Source organism: Urocitellus parryii, chromosome 4 (genome assembly GCF_045843805.1).
Source record: "Urocitellus parryii isolate mUroPar1 chromosome 4, mUroPar1.hap1, whole genome shotgun sequence".
Classification (NCBI taxonomy): Eukaryota; Metazoa; Chordata; class Mammalia; order Rodentia; family Sciuridae; genus Urocitellus; species Urocitellus parryii.
This window is the reverse complement of record NC_135534.1, coordinates 160,508,166-160,534,184: the sequence shown is the minus strand read 5'-3', so window position 1 is coordinate 160,534,184 and position 26,019 is coordinate 160,508,166. Positions and strand designations below refer to the sequence as shown.

The 26,019-nt window shown below is 38.2% G+C and overlaps 1 protein-coding gene across 1 annotated transcript in view; it reads right to left on the bottom strand.

Annotated features, from left to right (window-relative positions):
• Positions 1 to 26,019, bottom strand: part of Adamtsl1 (ADAMTS like 1) — a 904,315-nt gene that overhangs the window by 336,903 nt on the left and 541,393 nt on the right. Inside the window, exon 3 of the mRNA XM_077797045.1 lies at positions 71 to 198. Within this exon, the coding sequence (XP_077653171.1) occupies positions 71 to 198 (128 nt within the window). The remainder of the gene's footprint in view (positions 1 to 70; positions 199 to 26,019) is intronic.

Below are 26,019 nucleotides of genomic sequence, written 5' to 3'. Positions count from 1 at the left end.
GACCACAAAAATGTGCCTTCAGTGGGCTACCGCTGGTTCTCACCAAGCCCATAGTGGGTAAAGGACTTACTTGCTGCTGAGGCAGCGTCTCAGGGAGTAGGAGGCCCCTCCGCCGCAGGTGCGTGAGCACTCGCTCCACGGGCCCCAGGCGTCCCATAGGCCATCGCGGTCCTCCTCGGAGCGTGCTGCCCTGGAGCTCTGCCAGAAATGAGAGGATGGTCAGCATCTTGTCCGCATGGAACCCAGAAACACGCATCCTGAAATGTGGGTGGCTGCATGTCTGTAATAGTGGCCATACTGGAAATGAAAACCAGTATCCAATTTTTTTTTTTCTTAGTACCTGGGATTGAACTCAGGGTCACTTAACCACTGAGCCACATCCCCAGCCCGCCCCCCCCCCTTTTTTTGGTATTTTATTTAGAGACAGGGTCTCACTGAGTTGCTTAGGGCCTCGCTAAGTTGCAGAGGCTGACTTTGAACTCCTGATCCTCCTGCCTCAGCCTCCCGAGGCATAGGCTACTGTACCCAGCTCTGTATCCCATTCTTAACAATTTAATAATGTGTCTATGTTTGAGGGGAGGAATATTTCAATATCCTGGGCTATAAAAAAAGAGGACAAGAGATTGCACTAAGGAAGCAAATGAAAAAGAAAGCCATAAATAGCAATCTGGGCTAAAGGAAGATTGATTACACTGAAGTCACAATTTTGCCCTGGGTGCATGCATTTATTCTTTCTCTCTTTGTGAGAAGCATCTGCTCTACAGGTATTCCTGCTTTGAGAAGCTTGACATGTGCATACCTGCACTGCTTTCCAAAATCTAACCATATGTTCTTCAAGACTCTTTTTATGAAGCAATTTATTCTTTTCAGATTGTTAAATGGAATGATCGTATGAGATAATTTTAAAATTGCAGGGACTGCTTGTTATTTACAGGCTTCCTAGAAAAATCTGCATCTGCTGTAAGGATAATTATTATTATACACAGGTCTCAATGTTGCACTTAATATTTCTCATAGAGATGAGAAAATGATAGCATTTGTGCTACAGCTAATTAGAACAAGTTCTGGAGCTAGAAACTCAGTTTGGGTATGGATTCTGTTTTTTACTATGTGTCCTTGAACCAAGTAACTTACCAACACCCTTTGACTCAATTTTACTTTTGATAAAATGGGGATGATATTATAAGCATGCCAGTACATGTACCCAGACCCTATGTAGGAGAACTAGCTAAATGAACTTAGCCCCCAACTAGTCGAAGAGTAAGGGATTGATTTTTTTATTTTGCAGTAATGAACTGCTTTATAAGATAGTTTATATAGGGCTGAGTTGTTCAATTGACTTCTCCTTGGATATTTAAGACCTATACAAATAAAATCAGAAACTTGGCTTACAATTTTATATAAATGGTTTTCTAACTGATACTTGGTTCATTTAGATTCCTAAATCATTTGAAGGGGAGGTGGGAAAATACGAACCGAGGAGCAACTCAGCCTGGGGTGGGCCAGGGGTTATATGGGCTCCAGAGCCTCCTAGTTGCCTAAACTTGGGTACCTACATAACCTCTTTATTCTTGTTTTCTTATAAAATAGGGACAATAAAGGCAACTATAATGCTGAATCCTTGTGAAGATTAAAAGTGTTAATATACAATAAGCAATATAAGGTGGAAGCAACCCAAATATTCATGAATAGATGAATGCATAAACAGAATACAGCATGTATATTCAATGGAATATTACTAAGTCTTTAAAAAGGAAGGAGATGCTGGATTGCTGGATATAGTTTCACACACCTGTGATCCCAGCAGTGTGGGAGACTGAGGCAGGAGGATTGAAAGTTCAAGTCAGCTTTAGCAATTTAGTGAGGCCCTAAGCCTAAGGTAAAGGCCCTAAGTGAAAAAGGGCTGGGGATGTGGTTCAGTGGTTGAGCACTCCTGGGTTTACTCTAAGTACCAAAAAAGGAGGAGGAGGAGGAGGAAGTAGAGGAGGAGGAGGAGGAGGAGCAGCAGCAGCAGCAGCAGCAGCAGCAGCAGGAGTGGAGATTCTGGCCCATGCTACAACAGGAATGGACCTTGAAGACATTATGCTAAGGGAAGTAAGCCAGAAAGCCAGACATATCAGTCACATACTATGTGATTCCCCTCATATGAGGTGGCTAGAGTGGCCACATTCATAGACTAAGAAAATAGAATGATGCTCACCAGGGGCTGGGGGACAAGGCATGATGAGTTGCTGTTTAATGGGTACAGAGTTTCAATATGGGAAGATGAAAAAGTTCTGGAGATGGATGGTGGGTGGTGAGGTGGTAGAACAATGTAAATGCTCTTAATGCCACTAACTGTATACTTCAAAATGAGTAAGAGAGTAAATTTTGTTATGTGTATTTTATTACTTTTATGTATATTTTACTACAACAAAAGTACATACATTTTGAAAAACACTGCATACACATGAGTTGCTATTATTGTTCAACATTATTGATGATGTTATTAACATCATTTGTAAACATACATGTGCTCTCTCTGGAAGGTTACAGGGATGTACACTGGTAAGGCATGTGGGTTTCTTCTGTTGAATGTACCAGAGTCACTACAGTCTTTTTTTTTTTTTTTTTGGTACCCAGGATTGGGATTAAACTCAGGAGCACTGGACCACTGAGCCACATCCCAGTCCCTACTTGTGTATTTTATTTAGAAACAGGGTCTCACTGGGTTGCTTAAAGCCTCACTTTTGCTGAGGCTGGCTTTGAACTCAGGATCCTACTCTCTCAGCCTCCCAAGCTGTTGGGATTACAGACATGCGCCACTGCACCTGGCGAAATCACTGCACTCTTAGGGTATCATCTCGTTGAAATCCCCACTTTTCTACCATGTTACCTTGCAGCCACCTGTGGTATTACATCTCCAGGGGCCTGTGAGTTGCCAGCAATATTGGGTTACTATAAAATGTGGCATACACCTGGTAACCCCAAAGTCTATCCTTTCTATAGGAAGTATTTATTGAGCTCCAAAGCCTGAAATTTAGGATTAATAAAACCAATCTGTAATCATTATAATGCAAAGTACCCTGGTTTTTAGAAGTTAACTAGTGAGAGAGAAAGTCCTATGCCATTGAAGTATATGTACTTAAGTCTCTTCTTCTGAAGCCCATTAAAGTCACTCCTCAGATTTGCAAAAGTTTACTGTACGTCTCCTGATACCCTTTGTGTTTTCTCTGTGTGACTAGAAGATGGAACTGTTGACAGAGGCTCAGTATTTTCCTGATGAAGTTACTATTTGTGTGACAAACATATATTGGTATAATGCCATTCTCCTTTTTTATCCAAATTCAAAACGACTGAGATGAAACCAGTATCACAAAAGCTAGGGTTTGTGCAGTAATGGAAGTGTGATGAGTGAATGCAAACTTTGATGCTATTCAATTAAAACCATCCAAAAAAATCCTACATGGAGCATTTATGTATGAACTGTATTTCCCTGTAAAATAGGAATACCAGGATGCCAAAACCTTAGAGAAGTTTCCCCTGGCTGTTCTCCGGGTAAGATCTTTAGGAAATGATGTACGGTTGTGATTTTGTTTTTCTACAAAAATGAATTGTTTCAAACTCTGTGCTAAAGTTGCTTGGTATTTTTCATGTTTTGTCTAAAGAGCACTAAAAGCCTCTACGGTGACATTTTGCTGACTAAATATCTTACAAATTACAAATTCAGCACAATTAGTAAGTGCCCACATTGCTTTGAAAGAGATCTCACATTATTCTGGAAACAAGCATGGGCCTCTGTCTCAAAGGGGAACAAATTCCAAGTTTTCTTTTAGCTAGTGGAATAAACATAATTCATTTCAACTGAATCCATGTTTAATGTTAGAGAAAGTGATTTTCCTCTTCTTTAACTGTGCCAGACTTTTACATCTAAAACCAGAAACAACATTTTCACAATGTCTTTCAGTTCGTTTAAAAACTAGCAGTATTTGCTTATTTCAGTCTATAAGATGATCTTCAATGTAAACAACTTTTGTGTCTGGTCTGGGTAGAATTCATGTTTATTTCTCTCTTTCTTTTGAATATGCAGTCTATTTGACTTTATTGAAGCATTTTTTAAGTGTAAATTTTGAATGGTATCTATTTTGGGAAACTGAGGCTTGAGGGGAAAAAAAAGGAATAGAAAATGGGCTACCTAAAAGCAATATCGATTGCTTCTGAAACCCAAATTCTAAGCTTTTCTATATAACCAAGACAATATTTCTCAATCTGATTTTTATCACATGAGTGGAATATTTTAATTTAAATGCCTCAAAAAGAAAATTATAGGTGCTGTTAAACACAGCAATTAAGAGAGTACATTTCCACAGCAATGTTATGTGAGATGATGGTCTTGAGTTCTTTGTGTAAGCCAGTGTTTCACCAGTAAGAGATCTATCAAAACAAGTCAAAAGCACATCTGATAATAAATTTGAGGAAAAACCCTTTTCTTAGTATAGCATTTATTTTACTTTATAGCTATGGGATGGGTGAAAATGAACAATGGGCATCTTTTGAGCTAGCATTTGAGAAACTAGCAAACACTGAGAGAAGAAAGGCCTAGATCTTGAGTCCATGAAAATGATGTCTTGAGTTATTCAACTTAGAGAAACATCATAGTCATTTCTAGATCTTTGGTGCCGCATATTGATCTTTAAATGTAGTTTTTGATGAAGATTCTTAAATCAATGCTTTCTTGTTGAAAAACTCAGCACCCAATGCCACAAATACCCTTGAACCATTCCTCCAGGCTAGTCAGGAGGGACTAAACTTCTATAAATGCCAGTTGCATGGAATACAGATTTGGTTACAGTTTTTTACATACCTCCTACATATCTTAGAAGAGATTCCCTACCTCCCTTGACCTAAGAATGGGGTCACTTTCTCACCATTGCTTACTTATCTAAACATGGTTTTCATCTGATAGTTTTGCGGATGATTTCAGAACCAATTGCACCAACAAAGTCTCAGGCGGAAGATCCAAGGCTGAGAGCTACAGTAGTTAAATGCTTTGAGCAACCACATGAAGTAGTATTTTCTCTGCTTTTCCCTGTCCAATAGACACTTAACCTTGGAATGACCTCTAATGTACCACTTTATCCAGAAACCTCTTTCCCTGGAACCTGGACAGGTTATCAAAGACTTATGGGATTGGAGGATAAAGCACAAATTAGCAATAAAAGTCTCTAGAGTTATATTTGCTCAGAGGTATACATACACAGAGTACTTGGAAAATATTTTTTCCAAATGTTATAACAAGAGGTCAAGCTATACAGAACTAAATGAAAATAAAAGTAGGTGTTGAGGAAATGGCTGGTTGATAGGTATTTGTAAAATTGAAGTCATATAACAGATGAGGTTATATTATAATAAAAGTGTTTTTCAGAAATCAACAGATCCTCAAAAAGCAACAAAATAGGTTACAGGATGAAGCATGGAGTGGTGCTTGCAACTGTAAGATCAGCAAGAAAGTACCTGAACCCCTGATTTTCCTCTTCTCCCAAATAGCAATCAGTTTAAGTCATCTGGGGCTATACATGTGGCTGTACAAAATGGATATCACACACCTCAAATTAAAAAGAGGGGGCAACCCCTCCAATGATGAGAGAACCATTTTTCCTGTGGTGTGTCCATGCAAAGTAGAGAGACCCATACACAGAAACCTCATGCCCAGGTACATATGAAGCTTTGGAAACAAATCTGCAGATTCCATTTTTAGCTTTCCTATATACATCAGGTCTCTATAAATCTTATCTAATCCTTGGCTTTTTTAACAACTTGGAATACTGGTTCTGCTGCCAATTGTACATGGTAGGAGTGGTGATTCCCTGCTTCTGAAAGCTTACAGACATTAAGCAGTAACTGGGCTCTTGTAAAAGTCCATTAGCTTTTGATGTACTTTCTTAAAGGGCATGGTGTATGGATACTGAGGCGTGCGCCTTCCCAGATGATATTTGCTGCTAGTTTTGCTTAGGAAATTTGGATCATCTGGTTCTTATCACAGCTGCACTGTTGGGGGATATGATGAACTGCCAGTGACACAGTGCACGGTCTTTCAGAGGCCACTGCATGAAGCCTGTCCCTTGCTACTGAAGAGAGAAGTCAATTCTGTAATAGGGTGTAAAAGCTATACAGGCCAAAGGGACTTTTGTACCCATCTTCTGTTTTCCTTCAGTGTGTCTATGTGCACACCCAAGCACACCCTTTGCACATTTCTGCAAGGGCACCTAGGCCTGGAGGGTTAGTAGAGGTGGGGGGAAAGCTGGAATTTATTAAATCCCTATGTGCAGGCAGTATGCCAGGGTTTACACAAATTATCGTATTTAATCCTCATGATAAGCCATTCAGGTGGGAATCCCCCCCACCTCCCGCATTTTACAGGTAAGAAAACTAAGGTAGAATAACTTGCATCATGGTTCAGGAGAAAAGAGTGCAAGATCTGGAGTCAACTAGACTTGATTAATTACACGCAAGTAAACTTGACTTAGGCTTGTTGCCAAATCTCTCTGAGCCAGAGTTTCTTCATTTGCAAAATGGGAACACTGATACTTCTCTTGGTAGGAGGACTGTGAAGATGAATGGAGAGAATGAAGTCAAAGTACCCAGTGTGATTCTGGCATATTCTAAGTACTTTATCTCCATCCTCATGCTGCAAATACACAAACTTCCCCCAACCTGAAATCCTACAGTTAGTATGTAGTAAAGCCAGGTTTTATAGCCATACCTAACCATCTTTTATGCTGTTCTCCCTTGAAGTTTTGACTTTCCTTTCCCATTTGAACAGCATTTATCAGTGTACAGATTCATTATTAAATGACAAAAACTAATGCTGTAACTTTATAAAAATTTAAAAAATTATTGTGTCTTCACTGTTCTTCCAGAGCCATTGAATAACAACTTGGAGACAAAATTAAGACAGCTCTGTTACTTTTTAGGAAATAAAAACCTGACTCTGCTCAATGTCAAGTGCTTCAGTAAGATTTTCATTTCAGAACTATGGTAACTTGATTTTTTTGTATTCTATCCAAGGACAAGGCTAGATTACTGCTCTCTAGCTGAGAAACCTCTGGGCATTTTGGAAAGCTCTACCAGAACACAATTTCACAGCCAGTTGAATTAAAATCCATAATTGCTGATATGAACAAAGATTAGTATTCAGGAAATCTATGACTGGCCACAAAATATTTTGGATCAGCTTAGCTCAAGGGAAGGCGTATATTAAAATATTCTATCACTGTTTCTATTACTTTCAAAACATGAACTTAATAAATAGAAACACTTTGCTTTGCCATAATACTGATAGAATATTAATAGAAGTTGTATTAGGCATTTTTTATGATAAAAATTTCAAATTCTAGTTTGGGCTTCATCTACACACACACATATATATTTTTATATATGTATGTGTATGGATATATATACGGTCTGGAGGACTTAAAGAGATTTTTACTAGGCCTGGCCAGTCTGGTTTTCTTTTTCCACTGTAACATTTGCTTTATAATAACAACAATAACTGCCTAAACGCTGAATCTAGACATGGCTCAACTGTAAATAGAAAGCTAAAGTTAGTAATTTCATTTCTTTTACAAAAGAAAAGAAGTCAGTAAGAGAACTGTACCCTATGGTCTTTTCAAAAACTCATTATTCCCATGCTTACAATGACAGTCATCACCTTCATGGCCCTTGCCCAATGGGGCTATTTTGACAATTTTGTACTGGTTGGCCTCAGGTGTGCAGCGTTAGCTATTTTACCTGGAGTTCTAAAACTGAAGCTTTTCTCCCTGGCCACGGCTGCTGCTGTTGTTGTTTCTTCCTTATACTTAAAAAGGAAAAAGAAATCTCCAGTGGAAAATAATATGTAGGCCCAACACCAAGAAAAACAGTGAAGAGTCACCTCCCAGGGCTTCCACACCCCTCCACTCCCCAAAAGAGGCATATTTGAAACTCCCCCTCCAACAAAATTCCTTCTCTGCTCTTTTTGTGAATTCCTGACTTCCTGGTGAGCCAGTGAGAAGTTTCAGTTTCCATTTCCATCTAATCTAACTCAAGCTCTGTCCAAACTGTGAGTCCAATCAGCCACAGATCTTTTCTGCAGCATTGGCAAATTTTGCTGAAATGAATTTACAAAACATCTGTAGAACGAAGGAAACATCTGAGGCTCTGGAAAGCACATGTTGGGGTTTGGAATCATGGAGAAAGAATTTCTGGTGAAGAAAAAAAAATCTCATTTTGTGATTCGTTGAGGGACTGCAAAGTTAATAAATTAATATGGCTTAGGATTTGATGGCTTAAAAGTCCAAATTATAATTGATGCTAGAAAAGCTGGAAGAAATGAGTCACTAGGTTCCTGTCACTATCAGGCAAGTCAGCTTTGGGTTTTAGCAGAACTTTTCCAATTCTGCTTTAGTTGACCATTGTGCCATCAGAGTCAAAGGAAAAAAAATTGATGAAATGGTTCTCAATAAAATTCTGTGGGATTCTGAATGTAATTTAGGTTCTATTCTGATGCTCATGATTGCTTACTTTCTCAAATACCTCTAAGCTATTGTGGGATGAATGTTTGAAACTGAAATCTAAAACATTCTCACTTTATCAGTGTTATTTTTCTTCTTTTCTACATTCTTGCTTCTACTTTTGTCCCCATTAGATTCTCTTCACTCAGAAAACACAGAATGATAAGTTCTTAATACTGCAACAATTCTGCCTAACCTGCAATTCTGCAATTCCTTGATGTTCTATTCATGCATTACCAATTTGCAACTAATTAGTATAAAATACTTTAAAACAAGACTTTGTGGCTCCACAGTATTACATCTCCCCTTTTTTGTTTGTTTGTTTGTTTGTTAATTACTGGGGATTGAACTCCAGGTTTTGCACATGCTAGGCAAGTGCTCTACCACTGAGCCAAACCCTAAGCCCAGAAATATCATTCTGCATAACAATTATCTTCCAAATTAGACCTTAAGCTCTTTGACAGCAGGTGTTATGCTTTTTATTTTGTAGCTACCTACATTTATAATTGAAATAATGATCATGAATGCCACTTTGAGGAAAATAGATTTTGACAAATATTTAGTAGATAAGGAAATGTTTTGTAAGTATGCTTTGTTTTAAATCTGATTACTTATTTGCTACTTGTCTCTCAAAAATGTACATAGAAAAAAATGTACATAGCAAAGGGAGAGGCAGAGGCAAAAATGCACAAGAAATATCTAGTTATTTAAAATTTCCAACTGGTTTCAAGTTTAGTGACTGTTTTCTACTCTATCCCAATTAAAACCTCTCTGACACCACAGGATGAATCCCATCAAAATTTCTGCACCTGTAACTCAGATGAGTTTTAGATTTTAGATTTTAAATTTGTTTTAGAAAGCAGCAATTGTTTCAATTGCCATATTTTTGTGTTTCTAATAGATAACATTTTCTTCTACTTGTAACCCGAAGCTGTTACTTAGTAGCAATTTTGATACTTTGAACATTTTGCCAGTTTGGGCAGTGAATTAGTCTGAGGGTCTCCTTAATAGGTCCTGGCAACACTTTCTTATCACTAATGTAAAGTAAACCAGTCCAGGAGCCCAGAGATCTAGAAGATGGTCAAGACCCAGGAAGACCAGAGATGGCAATCACCCAGTTGCTTGCTGCTTTGAAATGGCTGCTTCCCATGGATTGCAACAGCTCCTGATTAGTTTCTGTGTCTATCAGCCACAGCACTCACTAATCCATAGCCCTCTGCAACTTGGCTTTTAGAGAGACCTGATTCTTTTGCATGAATATGAAGTTCTAATCCTACATATTTGTTATCATGTTTGCTCACTTCCAGACTGGTACAGCAATATTTTTTAGAGGATTTATAATTTAGTGAGAAGCTAAATATCAACGAGATATTTGTTCAACATCCTCTATATTTAGTCAGAGAGCAAGTCTTTATCAATTCCATTTCAAGAAATTCCTCTTTCTTCCATTCTCACCCCATCCAAACTCACTCTTACAGCCTGAATTCTGGGTGTCCTATTAACACCCACTATTTTGTAATAGACTCCCTATCTGATTTTTCCACTGCCAGCCAGCCTCTCCTCCCACCAGCCTGTTCTCCACAGTGCTGCCCCTTATCTTTCTAAACACAGCTGAACTGTTCACTCCTTGTTAAGAGACATTCTGTGGCTCCCCTGTCTATAGCTGGTGGAATCTAGTAATGGATTTCAGGTGGGCTGCAAAGGCTCAGAAAGTTATGCAACATCTTGGGCATGTGTGCATTATTATTATACTTCTGGAAAGAGGATTCATAGCTTTCGTCAGGTTTTTCAAGAAAGGCAAAAAATCATTGGTTATAGGATAAAGTCCAAATTGTTAGAGTGGCAGACAAGACACTTTGTAACCTGAGCCCTAAATCAATGTTCTAGATTCATTCCTGCTGCTTCTGATCATACTTGCCCTGTGCACTGCAGGAACAGACCACAGCTTCCTGGTCACACCAGGTCCTGTGAGGATCTCTGGTATTCTATTTGTGATCTTGCTATTGCCTAGATTCCCTCCTCTTCATCTTCTGTACATTTTTTTAAATTGTCTTCAACTTGTGTGCTCCTGCTCCTGCTTTAAGATGCAGTTGACAAGCCCTCTTTTAGTGAAACTGTGTCTCTAATCTCCAGGTAGAATCAGCTATGGCTTCTCTTGTGTGTTTTGAACACATGGCTGGCTTAGCATTCCTTAGTCACTGCACTGTACTTATTTACTAACACACCTAGCTCCAGAAAGGCACTGTGTGTTTCTTAAGGGCACGACAAAGATAAATGTGCCTTTGTACCCCTGGTGCCTTGTAGAACGATATGTAATCAGATTCAGTGAATATTCATTGAATGAATAATGAATGCAAGGCAGGCTAGGACAAGTTGCATTGAGTACCTAATTCATAATGGATGTCAGTTTCTGCTCTTGTTCCTGAGCACTTAGGTTCTTTAAGACCGAAGGGGAAACTATATGTAGAAGCTTCAGATAGCAAAGGAACAAGACAAAAATAAATCTGACCCATCAGGGGGAGGTGATCGCATTTCTGCTTATTCACATTTCTTTTTGTGCCAACTCTAAATTTATCCAAAATGTTTAAAGTTGAAAGATGCTTAACCTGCCACATCTTGCCTTAATCTAATCTAATCCAAGTCCTAGATGCCTGTCTGCCAAAGCACCCTAGTCACTGAGTAAACAATCATCAGTCCTTAGGCAGCAATTGGGCAGCCTGCTTTTTAGAGTTGAGTGTACTGGGATTAGGAGGGGCAGTTCAGAATGGGAATGACCCTGGTTGGGTGAGACAGTTCTGACTTAATTAAAGGCACAGGCCACTACTAAGAAGAGAATGAAGAATGCTCATTAAATTGCATTTTAATGAATGCAAAAATGAGTGCAGTGTAAATAGTAGAAGTTGAGCAGAATTAAATCTGAAAAATAGAAGTAAATTTTGATATGAGTTTTAAAGTAATAGTTATGGACTGAGAACAACAGATTCCATGAAAGAAAAAAATCTAAAAATTCAAATAGTAAAGCTTTGATGTTAAAGGAAATTCAGAGAAGCAAAATATGAACATGAATCTCTAGAAGATAGGAAACTAAGTCAGCTTTATACCCAGACACAAGGTCTGACACAGACATGGGTGTTCAGTGGATGTTTAATACTTAACTCTGTGTGTGTGTGTGTGTGTGTGTGAGCATTTTAAATTTTAAAATGTTTCAGACAGAGTGTACATGGATAATGTTGATGGCAAAAACTTTTAAACAAGGACACAGGCTGGGCAACAGGATTTGGTGCTTGTGGTATTTTTGTTTTACCTGGGCTTTGCCATTATTATATGTTAGCAACTTAGTTATCTATGCCTCAGTTTACTCAATCCATAAGAAGGAAATTTGGCCAGATAATTTCTAAGAAACCTCTAAACTTAATAATACCTTGGATTGTAAATTAAACTATTGAAGCTCATTTCCAAATCAGAATTTGTGTGAGTGTGTGTGGGAGGGGGGGTGATACCAGGAATAATCTACACTGAACTATGTCCCCAGCCCTTTATTTATTTAATTTAATTTAATTAATTTATGTTTGAGATAGGGTCTCACTAAATTGCTCAGACTAGCCTCCTGCCTCAGCCTCCCAGGTCACTGGGATTTCAGGCAAGCACCACTGCACCTGGCTTCCAATCAGTTTTCTAATTTTGTAAACTGTACATGAATATTTGTTTGGTTTAACTCACAGTTACTATAAAGTTTTTTTTTTTTAAAAAAGAATGAAAGTGTTAATAGTTGAAAGAGTATCGAGCCGTACATTTGCTAAAAGAAGTTTAAGTAGAGGTGGTCCTCTGATTTCAGCCCTAGAAATAAAACAGTTAAAAAGTAAATCTTGAAATAGAGAATCTCTAATGGGGACTCCCTTCCCTTATTTATGCAATTTCCTGCACCCAGAACCTATTGCAATTCCTAAAATAACTTCTGAATAATAAAAGAAATGCTAATTATTCTCTGTGCTTTTTATTAATGTGTACTATTTCTTTGAAAACAAATAAGTACTTGTAACCAAAAGTTTACCAAATGATGAACTAAATATAAGCTTTGTTTGAAGGTTTTAAGTTTCTATATTGACTTAATTCCCATTCTAGTTTTAGCACGCAATGTCTTCTCAGGATGTTTCTTTGTAATGGATCTCTCAACAATTTCCATGACATAATTTCTTTTGTACCAGAACAGAAACTTTAAATTTACAGATATATTTCCCCACATATTTCACATATTGTTCTGAATCAGTAGCCATTGAGAGTTAGATACTATTGCCTCAGTATAGCTTAGCTTTTATTGTAACTACAGCAATCAGGCTATGCATTCTCTAGCTATAAAACCATTTATTTTACAAACATAACAGCCTATAATTTTTTTCTTTAATCTTTTGCACAGTAGATTGTAGTATAAGTCCCTACTTTTAGATTATTGCCAGAAAGATTTTGGCTCTCTAAAAGGATATGTCTTTCTAGGTCCATTATGATTTGTCCTCATTATCTCTAAACAGTACAGAACTACTTAAACTAAGATGGGGAAAATAATGATGATAGGGGCAAGTATACCAGTCAACTCTTCCTGTTTTTCCAATGACATCCAACAGAAGTACTCATGTTTTTGTGCTGGCTTAATTCCATGTACTGTTAGCATCTTAAAAATCATAACTGAATCATAACTGAAAAAAATCATTAAGTATTGTATATATGGAAAGTAACATAATATTCTATCATCTTTAAATTAAATGACAATGTCAAGGAGTCCTACATCAAACCATTTATTAAATGTTTGTTAGCATATGAAACATAATACGATATTTGTGACTCTTGTGTGCCGTGACTTATTGTTCAAAAAAGTAGAAGTAAATACTTTGAGAATTTATAAAGCTTAATTTTTGCTTTCAACCATGTAAGAATTTTATATCTGACAAATATCTATAGAATAGAATACACAGAGACAAACCCACATAGCTATAGTCACTGATTCTTGATAAAAGTGTGAAAAACATACATTGGAGAAAAAAATAGCCTCTTTCAAAAAATGCCATAGAAGAATGAATGAATCTTGATTCCTATGTTTTACTCTGTTCAAAAGTCAATTCAAAATAGATCAAAGACCTAAGTATAAGACCAGAAACTTTGAAACTGATACAAGAAAAAAATAGAGGAAACACTTCAACATATAGGTACAGGCAAAGACTCCCTGAATAGGATCCCTATAGCTCAGGAAATAAGAGCAAAAATCAATAAATGGGATGGCATCAAATTAAAAAGCTTCTGTTTTTCCTAAAAGGAAACAATTAACAGTGTGAAGAAACAACCTACCAATGGGAGAAAATCTTTGCTAGCTACTCTTCCTGTAGAAGATTAATATCCAGAATATATAAAGAACTAAAACAAAACAAAAAACAAATGATTTGTCCTCAATCAATCAATAAATGGGCAAATAAACTGGAAAGACACTTCTCAAGAGAAATACAAATGGCCAACAATTATCTGAAAAAATTTTCAACATTTTTAGTTATCAGAGAAATAAAAATCGAAATTACACTGAGATTTCATCTCACTCCAGATAGAATGGCAATTATCAATAACACAAATAACAGTAAATGGTTGGCAAGGATGCTGAGAAAAAGGAACTCTTACACACTGTTGGTGGGAATGTAAATTGGTACAGCCACTATGTAAATCAGTGTGGAGGGTACTCAAAAAGCTAAAAATAACTACCATATGATCCAGCTATAACACTTTTTGGTGTTTATTCAAAAGAATCAAAGTCTGCATAGAGATATGTGCATTCCCATGTTTATCGCAGCATAATTCACAATAGCCAAGTTATGAAATTAGTCTAGGTATTTGTCAACAGATGAATGGATAAAGAAAATGTGGCTTACATACACAATGGAGTTTAATTCAGCCATAGAGAACAAACAAAATTATGCCATTTGCAGGAAAATGGATGGAACTGGAGACCATAATCTTGAGTGAAATAAGTCAGACTCAGAAAAGCATCATGTTTTCTCTCATATGTGAAAGCAAGAGAAAAACACAGGGGGAAAAAACAGGGAATGGGGGACACTAGGAGACCATTAGAGTAGAGGAAGGGGACCAGGAGGTGACAAGGAGAGGAGGGAGGAGAGAAATTGATCAAATTATGTTTTTATGTATATATGAATATGCCACACTGAAACCCACCATTCTGTATAAATAATATGTACCAATTTATAAACATATTTTTATATACTTCTGTATATATAAATAAGAGTAAAAAAAAGAATTTTGAGTCTGTCCATCTTTCTGTTTTCAACAAGAATTATTTTTCCTTCAGCATCATTCAATATTACTTAATGGAGGAATAATATTTATGTGCATTGCATTAACCATGCTAAGCAATATGGAACGTTAATAGATTCATGTCTAAAGCAGCGTTATGGTCCCTAAAATGCCCCAGGAATATATTAAAATGGATCTTGGCCACAGACAATACCAAGATTGCAGAGGCGCACCCCAGGCATCTTTTTTAAAGCCTGTTTTGTAATAAGCAGAGTAAGCGAAGGTGCTAAATCATGGTTACTACCCCATTTGCCTCATAGTCTCCCTGTCTCTGGTGCTGGGCCTCAGAAATCAATTTCACACATGGCTGCTATCAGCGTTCTTTGAGCTATTAAGACGAAAGCACTTTCTCCTCTTTTTATTAAAACCAAGCTCACTTTTATCTCCTAGCTCCCGCTCTGCTTTCCTGCCTCCCCTTTCCACCCTGTGGGGGGTGAGCGGTCAGCTGTCTTCCTTTCACTTCTGAGCTTCTTGAAAGGCTAATCCACATCCCCTGAACCCACTTCCTTGACACCCCCAAATTCCTGAACGCTTTGCAACCGGGCTGGGCTTCTGCTCACTATTTGACTGACGTGGCTCCTCTGAAACTCATCCAGATCCTGTAACTGACCACATCCTATGACCTTTCCTCATATCTTGATGCAGGATATACTCCCCTGGCTTCTTTGGCAGTGAGAACTTGCCTGTCCCACCTCCTGCCCTTTCTTACTCATTCTGACTAGTCAATGCTGGAATTCCTTGGGGTTCTTTCCCTGAGCCCCTGTTCTCTTCTCTCTACATTCCTGTTGACCTTATCCACTTTCTCTCACTTGCGCTTACTTCTCTTTATCTCTTTCAATCTTCAGGATACTATTTCCACTCACCTGAATGCCTTGTTAGAACTTTAAACTCGACATTTCTAAAACCAAACTCAATGTCTGGGGCTCAAACCCCATTAGGAGTCCTTCTCCCCACCACAGTTATAAACATAAAAACATTGCTATAAAACAGTTGCCTTCGCTCAAGTCTCCTTGCTCTACCCTGTCCCACCCCATACATCCACCTGTCCACTCTCACATGTGCAGAAAAACAATGAAAAAAATAAAAATGGAAAAAAAAATTCTTGTACTGTATATTCTGTTTCTGTAATGTACCCCCTTTCTCTTGCCTCTTTTCCATTTCTTCTGCTAGTGCCCTAATGCAGAATCTTCTTTCTGTCGTCATAGACATGATACATAACTGGTCTCCCAGCCCTGGCCAGGTCAGTTTCTCTGCGGCATGGCTCCCTGTGTGCAAAACAGCTGCAGATAAGCCTGGAATGGTGGGCTGGGGTAGGGCCTTGAGCTTGGGCTTCGGGATTGGTCCTTGAGTAGACTGACAGCTGGAGCCAATGAAGGGTTTTGAACTGGGCGTGATATGATTGAGGTTTTACAGTTTTCAAAGTACTTCCACATATTCATTTGATCCTCATAATACTCCTATGAGGCACGGCAGGTTTATGGGCATTTTAGAAAAAGAAGGGGAAATGGAGAGTTGCTGTAAAAAGGATAAGCGAGAAATCCATCCTACAACCACTTCCCCAACAGATAAGACGAAACTCAGAATCTCTCCATGTTCTAATTAAGTAAGTGGGATATGGAAGGTTAAGGGTAATCCATCCAGACAGGAATTAAATTTAGCTGTCTGAAGAAAGCAGTAGGAAGTGAGACCAAACACTTAACCTGAAAAAGGAAATCTAGAAAAAGGAAAATAAAGGTTAGAAGATTAGAAAGTGAAAAACACTGGATACCTTCAGTATCTGATTTATCTTATTCCTTCAAATCATTCACAGAAAAGTTCTAATTTCTATGTTGTACCACATGATTTAGTATGTCCATGGTTCCCATTTTCAAATAAAATGTTTACATATTCAAGTGGACTATAGTGTAATGTAATGTAGATTATACTATGGATTATATTACATCGTACTAAGGGAAGAGTTTTGGAGCTCTTTGTGCACACTGTCACATGACAGGATAATCACCTTCACATTATGCATCTTATTTCTCCCTCTCTCTCACATATACATATTTACAATTTACAAAGTGCATTCTATTAACTACATGAGTTATTAGAATTGGAACATTATCCCTATTCTAGGGGAAAGGGCCCCTAGTTTTGAGGATAATTTAGGAAGAGATGATCAGGCATCCTTTGAGACAAATTCCTGCACAGTGAAGGATTTTAGAACTAGAGTAGTGTTTAGCAACTCTGTACACATTCAAATGACCTGGGAACTTGAGAAAAGTTGTCAATGTCTGTTTCCCTACTCAAATGAATTGTACCTGAACCTCTTGGGAAGGGTAGGGAAGCTGGTGGCTCCCTAACATTTTTAGTATTGAATTCTCATGGTAATTTTGATGCAGAGGACGGTTGAGAACCCTGAACGAGTAAATTCATAGAATTTATGATCCTTTTGAGCTGACCTTCATCTTTATTCTGCTTATACCTCCTGGTTTCAGTGGGCTCAAGAGGCTCCCTCCCAAATTAAAAAGGATTCTCAGCTTTTTGTCTCAGTCCTTTCTTTGAGATTACATGGAAGATGTAGTTGCTAGGCGAAATCGTCAGCTCTCTTAATTTCAGCCTTTTAAAGTAGGAAGTAATAATAATTGCTGATGTTAATTGTCACTTGCTACTGTACTAAGTAGGTTGCATGAATCATTTTGACAAACCTCACAACAATCCCGGAGGTAGACAAAATTGTTGACACCTATTTAACAGGCAAGGAAGTTGGGGCACAGAAAATTATAGAAATATTATGCTGGTGGAGCCAAAATACGAAACCAGGCAGTCGCGATCAAGATACATGGCTCGGAACCACTACTCAGAACCACTACTTTAGTGGATCCTAGGTGTAGATCAGAATCACCTGGAAAGCTAATACAATAGGCCTAGGCTTCCCGAAATAGGAGTGGCCTGGGTCTTTGAATTTTAACTAGTGCCCAGTTGATTCTGACACTTGGAAAATATCAGGAATGATTTCAAAACCGGGAGGCACACAAAGACTACGAAAGGAGATCCACTGCAGGGGGCTTTGGCCTTGACAGGGGACAGAACAGAACTAAAGAAAGCTCAAAGTACAAACTTTCTCCAGTGCTTCAGATCAGGAGAGGCTGATAAAGGCAGGAAGCATTTGCATCACAGGGTGGTGAATGGGAGGGAGGGATCCGGAATCACACTTCTGCATCTGAATCTTAAGCCTAGCTTTGCTCCCATCTGCTAGATATTGGAAATACCCTGATACCGTATTCCATCAAATCTAAGATGCCGTAGTTTGAGTGCCATTATAAGTTCTTTTTTTAGAAATACCACCTACTAAACTATAACCTGCTATCAATTATAAGATGCATCCAAGTTTTAAAGTCAAAAAGAAAAAAAAAACTATCTTAGGATAGATGAAATACAGTACAAGCTGTGAACTCTCATGAACTTGGTTCTAAAATTGTGGAAATCACTCAGCACGTTGGGGAGGCTCCTGCCAGAAGAGGCCAAAAACATAGTTCAAACAACATGGAAAATAATCTGTACTGCATATTTTAATATGATTTGTTTGCTATAACAATTGAATACACACAGTCAAAAACTAGAGCAATTCACACCACCTTTTAGATTTTAACACTCTATTTTTCTTATCAATATAGTAGGTTGTGGTATAGCTTATCTAACATAAACAGCACAGCACTTGGCACATGGGAGAAGACTGAAAAATCACATTTTTTCCCCTTTGCTAAGTATTAAGAGATTTTTATGTTTCTCTAGTTAATTTTTAGGGAGAAGGAAAGTCAAAGTGGTAGATGTCCAAAATTATTAAGAAAGAAGGACCATATGACTTAAATATTTGTTTGATGCTGTTCCAACATGAATCTGTTATGAGGTGAGGCCAACCTATAATCAGGTTCATTCTAATGCTGCATGAAGAGCCATATGCAAATGGAGACTATTTATTCATAAAGAGGAAATTATATATACCAAGGATTCCATTGGCTGGTGAAAAATATGACCCCTTAGCAACTGGGTCTTATATGACATTTATATGACATTTAACTTAACACTTAAAAAAAAATACTTGTGAGTTTGCTTTTTTGGTCAAATTATATTTTTTATATAAAATGATTTGGCAATCTTAGACATCTGAAATTTTAAATTAGTCATTTTATACTAAAATAGCTTGATTTTTTTTCCTAAAGCCCACAATGAATATTTAATCTGGGCAGATACATGTAGACCCTTGATGCTACATCTTTTTATGGGAGTTTCAGCTGGTTTCCAAGAGAGTCGCACATGTGGTGCCCATATTAGGCAAGGCAGAGTCTTCAAGAAATAGGGCAAAGGTATTTTCTGATGTCCCAAAGAAAGATCCATAATTGTGACATGAATCTGAAGAGTTGAATGGGCCACTGTTTGATGAGAGAACAGATAATTGACCACACACTGATAAATACTGAGGCTTTGGACTCTAGTCATCATGTGGAGGTGCAAAAAAATGACTCCACATTTGTGTCACACAAGGGACTTTAAGCTTTTAGAAGACACAGGACAGCCCCTTCAATATACCGTCCATTTATTTTGAAAGGTTCACTGTGACTAAAGAGTTAAGTCTAACAGTGTGCTGATCTCTTCAGAAGGGTTGGGCCTGAATTCATACTCTGCTGAATAAGAGAAAGTCCTTGCTTTTTAGGATATGGATGCATTTGTTTCTCCTGAAGACCTTCCACAATTTGGAAAACATAATCCTGACCCAGATGACAATTTTTAACAAGAATGCTTGAGCAAAACTATTCACTCTCTCTGTAATCACAACGACTTGGGAGGCTGAAGCAGGAGGATCACAATTTCAAGTCTAGCCTCAGCAATTTAGTGAGACCCTGACTCAAAAAAAAAAAAAAAAAAGGATGTGTGTGTGAGCTGGGGACAGAGTTCAGTGGTAGAGTGTCCTGGGTTCAATCCTAAGTACAAAAGAAGAAAAAGTTTACTCACATCTTCCTTCATTCAGGAAAGCTTTATTGAGCACTTCCTGGGAGTCTAGATCTGGTTGTCTAAGCACCTAAAGAGGGAACTAAAGAGCCCTGGCAGGTAGTTGGAGCTCTGAGAACATCTTAGGCTGCAAGAGGAAAGCAGGGAGAGCCTAAAGGAGGCGTTTCCTTTTGATAACTATACAACCTTAGAGCTGGACTTTCTCCTCTCTTTTTCATCACTGCTGCTTCTTAGCTTCCTACCAGTTGAGGGACCATAATTTTATAACTTTCAGCCTCCTTTTTCCAGGCCTTTCCACTCCATATGGCCACCACATCTGTCTTTCTAAAATAGGACAACCAGGTTCCTGGCTGTGGCCTGCCTGGCCCTGTGTGACCTGGCTATGCTCCCCCTGTCAGGTCCTCTCCACTGTTCCCTGTAGTTTCCTCTCCTCCAGGGCTTTGCCCACCTGATACCCTTTACCTAGGAAGCCCCCTCTTCCCTCACTGCTCCTGGATGGAGCTTGGGACACTGCAGAGAGCAAATGCCAGCATCCTTCAGGTTCCTTGCTTCTTTGTGCTGCTGCAGCCACTCCACTTGGCCTCACTCTGCATTCTTTTTAAACTTTTGTGACTGTGGGCTTCTGGGTCTTGTTCGTCTTTGTATGTCAAGGAAACTGACTGGCATAGAATAGACCAGGCCGTGAGAGTTTTCACTGATACATAGAATAAGAGAAAACTAATGACACTGGTGAGTTTTTCATACAGATGTACAATTCTTCTAGAATTATGCTCCTGGAACTTTTGACTTTTCAAATGACCTTTAAATTTCTTGCATGAGTGAAACAGTGGTAGAGTTAGGACAAGAGTGAACTCTGTGCGTGTTTAAATCTGCACCTTGCTGCTGCTAGCTGAGGGACTTTAGACACACTGTAACTCTTCTTGCCTCTGTTTTCTCATCTGTAAGATGGAGAAGTAATCATAACTATGAGAATTAGATAATTTATGGAAAGTGCTTCTTATGTTGAAGCATGCACTCTCTTTAGTATTAACTATTTTTATTTCACTTGCCAAACTATAAATGATAAAAAAAATAAGCTCTTTAAACTTTATTCATGGCCAAAGGTAACAGAACACAAAATTTTGGAATTTTGTACCTGTTTTCTTTACTTTCTGCCCACCTGAAAATCATTCCTTGTGTGTTTTTGAAATTTTAATGATCTGTAAAATGCAAAAGTCTGAGATTAGCTTCTTTAAATTACTTACAACTGTAACATGGACATAAACTATTGGATAAGTTTCTTAAGATCTTGGAGCCTGTAGCCAAAGCAGTGCTATTATGAGAGGTCTCCACCAAGTTGAAGTTAACACACCTCAACCCATTATCATTAGCATTCTGCAAGCGGCCCAATTGGCCTTTTGTTCCCTTGAATGAGGGGCTGGTTTAAAGGTTTCCCTGCTTAAGCATAGCTCCAAGATTGAAAAGACAGGTGTTTATGTGTCAAATAAACACAGACACAGAGCAACACACTCATTAAGTGTAGGTTTCAGAATTACTGAAAAAGAGGATTTCAGGAAAAAAAAAAGCATAGCTCAAAAAAATGACTTTAAATATAAATCTTTAGAGTCAGAGTTTTTCTAACACATTCTTTCTTGAATCACTATAAATAATGAATTAATGTGTCTATTTCTTTAGCAGAGACCCCCTTACATCAGCAATAGTTAAATATACAGTTTAAAGAAAATAATATCATGACAGCAATATAAAACCAACGAAAAGTGCTGGCCAATTAATTCCTGTCTTCCCCACCCCGTCCTAAATTCTTGTGATATTATATGTAGGACGAGCCGTCTTTGGAACCATGTCTGTTTTGTTTGACATGGTATACCCAGCACCCAGTGCAGTGCCTAGTATACCACAGGCCCTCAAGGAACATGGCTGTTTAGCACTGAGGGACAAGAAGGAAGCTGACACTTCTCACAGACCTACAATATGCAAGCTTTCTTATGAATTTATTGTACGTATATATTGCCAAAGTATTCACACTTTTCATTGATGGGGATACAAGAGAAGTTATACCCTATTGCTATGGTCAGGTCAAGGAGAGAGAGAGAAACTCCACAGATCTTAGTCCCCTCTTCTTGTCAGGTCCCCTTGATGCTCATAAACCAACAATGATCCTGGATTGTTAACTCAGGATTGTTTTCCAGCAGCTTCCTTTGCTCCTTCTGCATGTGGTATTGCAACACATCAGACCCTCTCAACCAAGGCCTGCTTGATGCTCTTGTTTCCAGGTCCTTAGAGGCCACGCAGTAGAGAAAAAGAGAAAGAACTGAAAAGAAAAAGATCCCAATTCCATGATCAGGATCCTGGTAGGTGTTCCTGGCAAATCTGACTCAAATCTTTTGCAAACATTTATATTTTAAATTCAATTATCTGCAAAATGAAAGGGCTAGAAGAAGCAATTAGTTCATTTATTCAAACAATAAACTTACATTAAGCACCTTGTGTATATGAATTTCTGCTTGTTTCCAGGGATACAAAGATTTCCAAGACAAAAGAACACCCAACTTTTGCCTTCCAAAAGACCCTAGTCAATTGATTAAAAGATTCCTTTTAACTCAAAAATGCCCTGGATGTATGGCCTGGCAACCTAAATGCTGTTAAGCTAATTCTGTGACAGTAAATTTAAAGCATGTTTGTTATCTCAGAGCAGCTACAAGCCCTAGATGAAAAGAAAAAGTGTGTGGCATATCAGAGAACTTTATTAGATCTCAATGACCAATGGCTATAAACAGCTGTAATGAAAGAACAGGCAATTTCTGAAAACTTTCCTTCCAAATCTCACTTCAGCACCTGAGCAGTAGGAGTTCTTATTGTTTCTATAACCCTTTTTTCATTTCTGGTTCTATTGATGAAGTACAATACATGAACAATATGTGTGCAGACTTCAAATGGTGACTTGAAATTATAGTCGGCAAGTAGGTTGAGAAATCGGACACCCGGCCATACTTTACTATGAGAACAAAGTGAAGGATATTTATTTTATTGGACAGTTTGAATTTATTATAGATTGCTCACAATTTCCTGTCTCATTTCTTTAGTGCTCTTGGAATTTATGTCAGGATGTCTTAGGTTATCACACTCCTTTGTCCCAACATTGATGCCAATAGACTGAATTGACTTAGAGAAAGTCCCCGGACAAAAATTGAAGGGGAAAATACCCAAAACTTTAGCTGGAGAATGGCAGAAGCTTTGGAAAAAAATCTGAAAAAGCAATGAAGATGAAAATGGAAACTCTGTGAAAATTAATGTAGTGTAGAATTGGCGAACATACCACTTATTTCTTTAAACAAATAGAAGAAAGAACCCGCTCAGGAGGTGCACCCAAATAATTCACAGGTGGTGAAACTATTAGAGTCCTGCAATTTCTTGCCTCAGAAGTGGAATAAATCTACATTATAAATGGCATATGTCTCATACCTGGAACTTTTCCGCTATTCCCTTTCTCTCAACTATCTTCCTTTTGATGCACAAGGTCATTTTAGGTTTATTGTAATTAAATTACTTTATAAGAAATTTAAGTAAAACTCTGATGGATGGAAGATGCAACCAACTATAATAATTGCACTTACAGAAATAAAATTTCAAAGGCAATTGTTTGATTATTGCATGGATTTTGAATATTGAAAAGTTAACACAATGTACTAAAAATGTAAGATTGAAGTCTGTCATGATGCCTCTATAATAGTGGGCAGGTGAAAACTCCCTAGGTAATAGTCACACATAATGATTCTCACAATGATAAGAATCTGCTTTGAAGAAAAGCTTTTCTCAATGGAATTAATCTTAACTAAGAGACTATCCCAGTGTGTTTTGTTGTACCATTTGGTATTCTCAACTATAGAAATTGTAAAAGTAATGTTTGAAGTCAAATAGTAACTGATAATATCCATGGAAATAACATTCATAATCTGTGGGAAGCCATATTTTATATTCACAAATAGGAATAGCATTAAACAAATAGCATCTCAGTAGGTAGAGTAGGCTTGTTTATAGGGTAAAACAGTTTATGGGACAATTGAAAATAATAATGTCTAGTCCAGAACTGCTACCTACAGCTGTGTGTGTGTGTGTGTGTGTGTGTGTGTGTTTTAAATCACAACAAAATGTCTAAAGAACTACCTAGCTCCTCTTTATAAGTACTGTGTCTTAATCTTCTATGGAGCCTTCATCTGTCTCCAGTGGAGCTTTGCTTTGTATTGTGTAGACTGCTGGTGATGGACAAATGATTTTCAAATGAATAAAACGAATCACTTCGGGGCTGGGGATTTAGCTTAGTTGATAGAGTGCTTCTCACATGTACAAGGCCCTGGATTCAATCCCTAGCACCGCAAACAAAAAACAAAACAAAACAAATCACTTGAAATGTTATTGTACTTTTGATTTTATAAAATACTTGCACATTTAATGGTGCCTTTACTTGTCCCATCCCGGTGGGAATTGGATGGAATGGAAATCCTATATGAATGCACAGACAGAAGCAGTAGGGAGTTGTGTCATGGGCCAAGAGCATGGAGCTGGGATCAGTGCTACAGCCCACATGATTACATTTACATTCTTTTTTTTTTCTTTCTTTCTTTTTGTAGTTGTAGTTGGACAGCATGCCTTGATTTTATTTACTTATTTTTATGTGGTGCTGAGGATCGAACCCAGTGCCTCACTCAGGCTAAGCAAGCATTCTGCCACTGAGCTACAGCCCCAGCCCCCAGATGGTGACATTCTAAAACCAGAGCTTTTTCATGACACTTGGACACTGCTATGGTCTAGGTGTGATTTGAATGTCCCCTAAGGGTGCATTGTGATTGGAGGCCTGGACCCTAGGTGGGCCTTTAAAAGATGGGGCCTAGTAGGAGGGGCTAAGGCCACTGGGGGTTTGCCCTCAGAAGGGTTGTGGGATGCCAGATCACTCCTAGTTCAAGATACAGTTTTTCTTGCTTCCTGCACCCTCTCACTATTACTCTCCATACACTGAGGTAATGCACCCAAGGAGTGGCCCTCACCACAAAGCCTGGGCTATGCCATTTGGACATCCAGCCTCCAAAACTGTGAGCTAAATAAACCTCTTATTAAGTTAGCTGCTTCAGGTATTTTATTATCGTGACGAAGAGCTGATAAATAGAGACACCGCCAAGAAAAATATGTCAAAGATAGTCTGAGACCGGTTATATTGAAAAAACGTGTTTTACTTTCTCTGCTGCTGTGGAAACCATTTCTTTGCCTGTCTGATTTTCTCTCTGTCACTTGTTCATTCTTTGTTTTTTTCTGATGTTCTGTCTTTGGAGCAGCGATAGTAGAACACCTTAGTTTCTGCTTCTCGGTGTCTTTTTCTCCTGCCTTTGTCTTCTCCTTGTATCTGTGTGGTTCTGGGTCCTTAGTCTGGTTATTTGGTTCTGCTCTGTTCCAGGAGATTCCAACTGGTTTACTATAGCCCTGCTTCTTTTTTGTTTTTGTTTTTCCTCATTACTTCTCTACTCACCTGGGGATTCTGTTAGAAAAACTGACCCATTTTCCCATTTTTCCTGCAGTGCCAATAGACATTCAAATACTTTGCACACACCAAGTGCACAGTAAACTGCAAAGTGCAAAAGTTTGGCTACCATTAGGATGATGTGGCATCTTCCTATTTCTCTGTTTCCATATAATGAACGGAAAGTGGTATTAGTTCTTTTAAGTACTAGCATTCATAGCATGTAAATTAGAAGCCCATGTTTAAGTTTTGAGTATAACACATTTTCGCAGTTTTCAGTGTTTTCATACAGCAAAGGTTTATTTTCCACTTATGGTTAATATTCATAGTGAATTCTGTGAGAAGTAATGGTGAGGGGCTGAGCTCCATGTAACCATTCAGGGCCCTGGGCCTTGCCCTTGGTGTCTCTGCCATTCCTTAGTTTTGAAAGTCTATTCTGGAATCTCTGCATCTGGCAGGCAGGTAAAAAGAGAGTACTTGATGCTTGGAGGATCATGAGGAGAGGTCAGGCAGAGGAGTTCTATGCATATGTCATGCCTAACTATATTCCATTGGCCAGAACTGGGATCACGTAACAGCATCCAGTCACAGCAAAGGTTAAGAAATATAATTTATCTTCATGCCCAGTAATAAAAAGAAAAG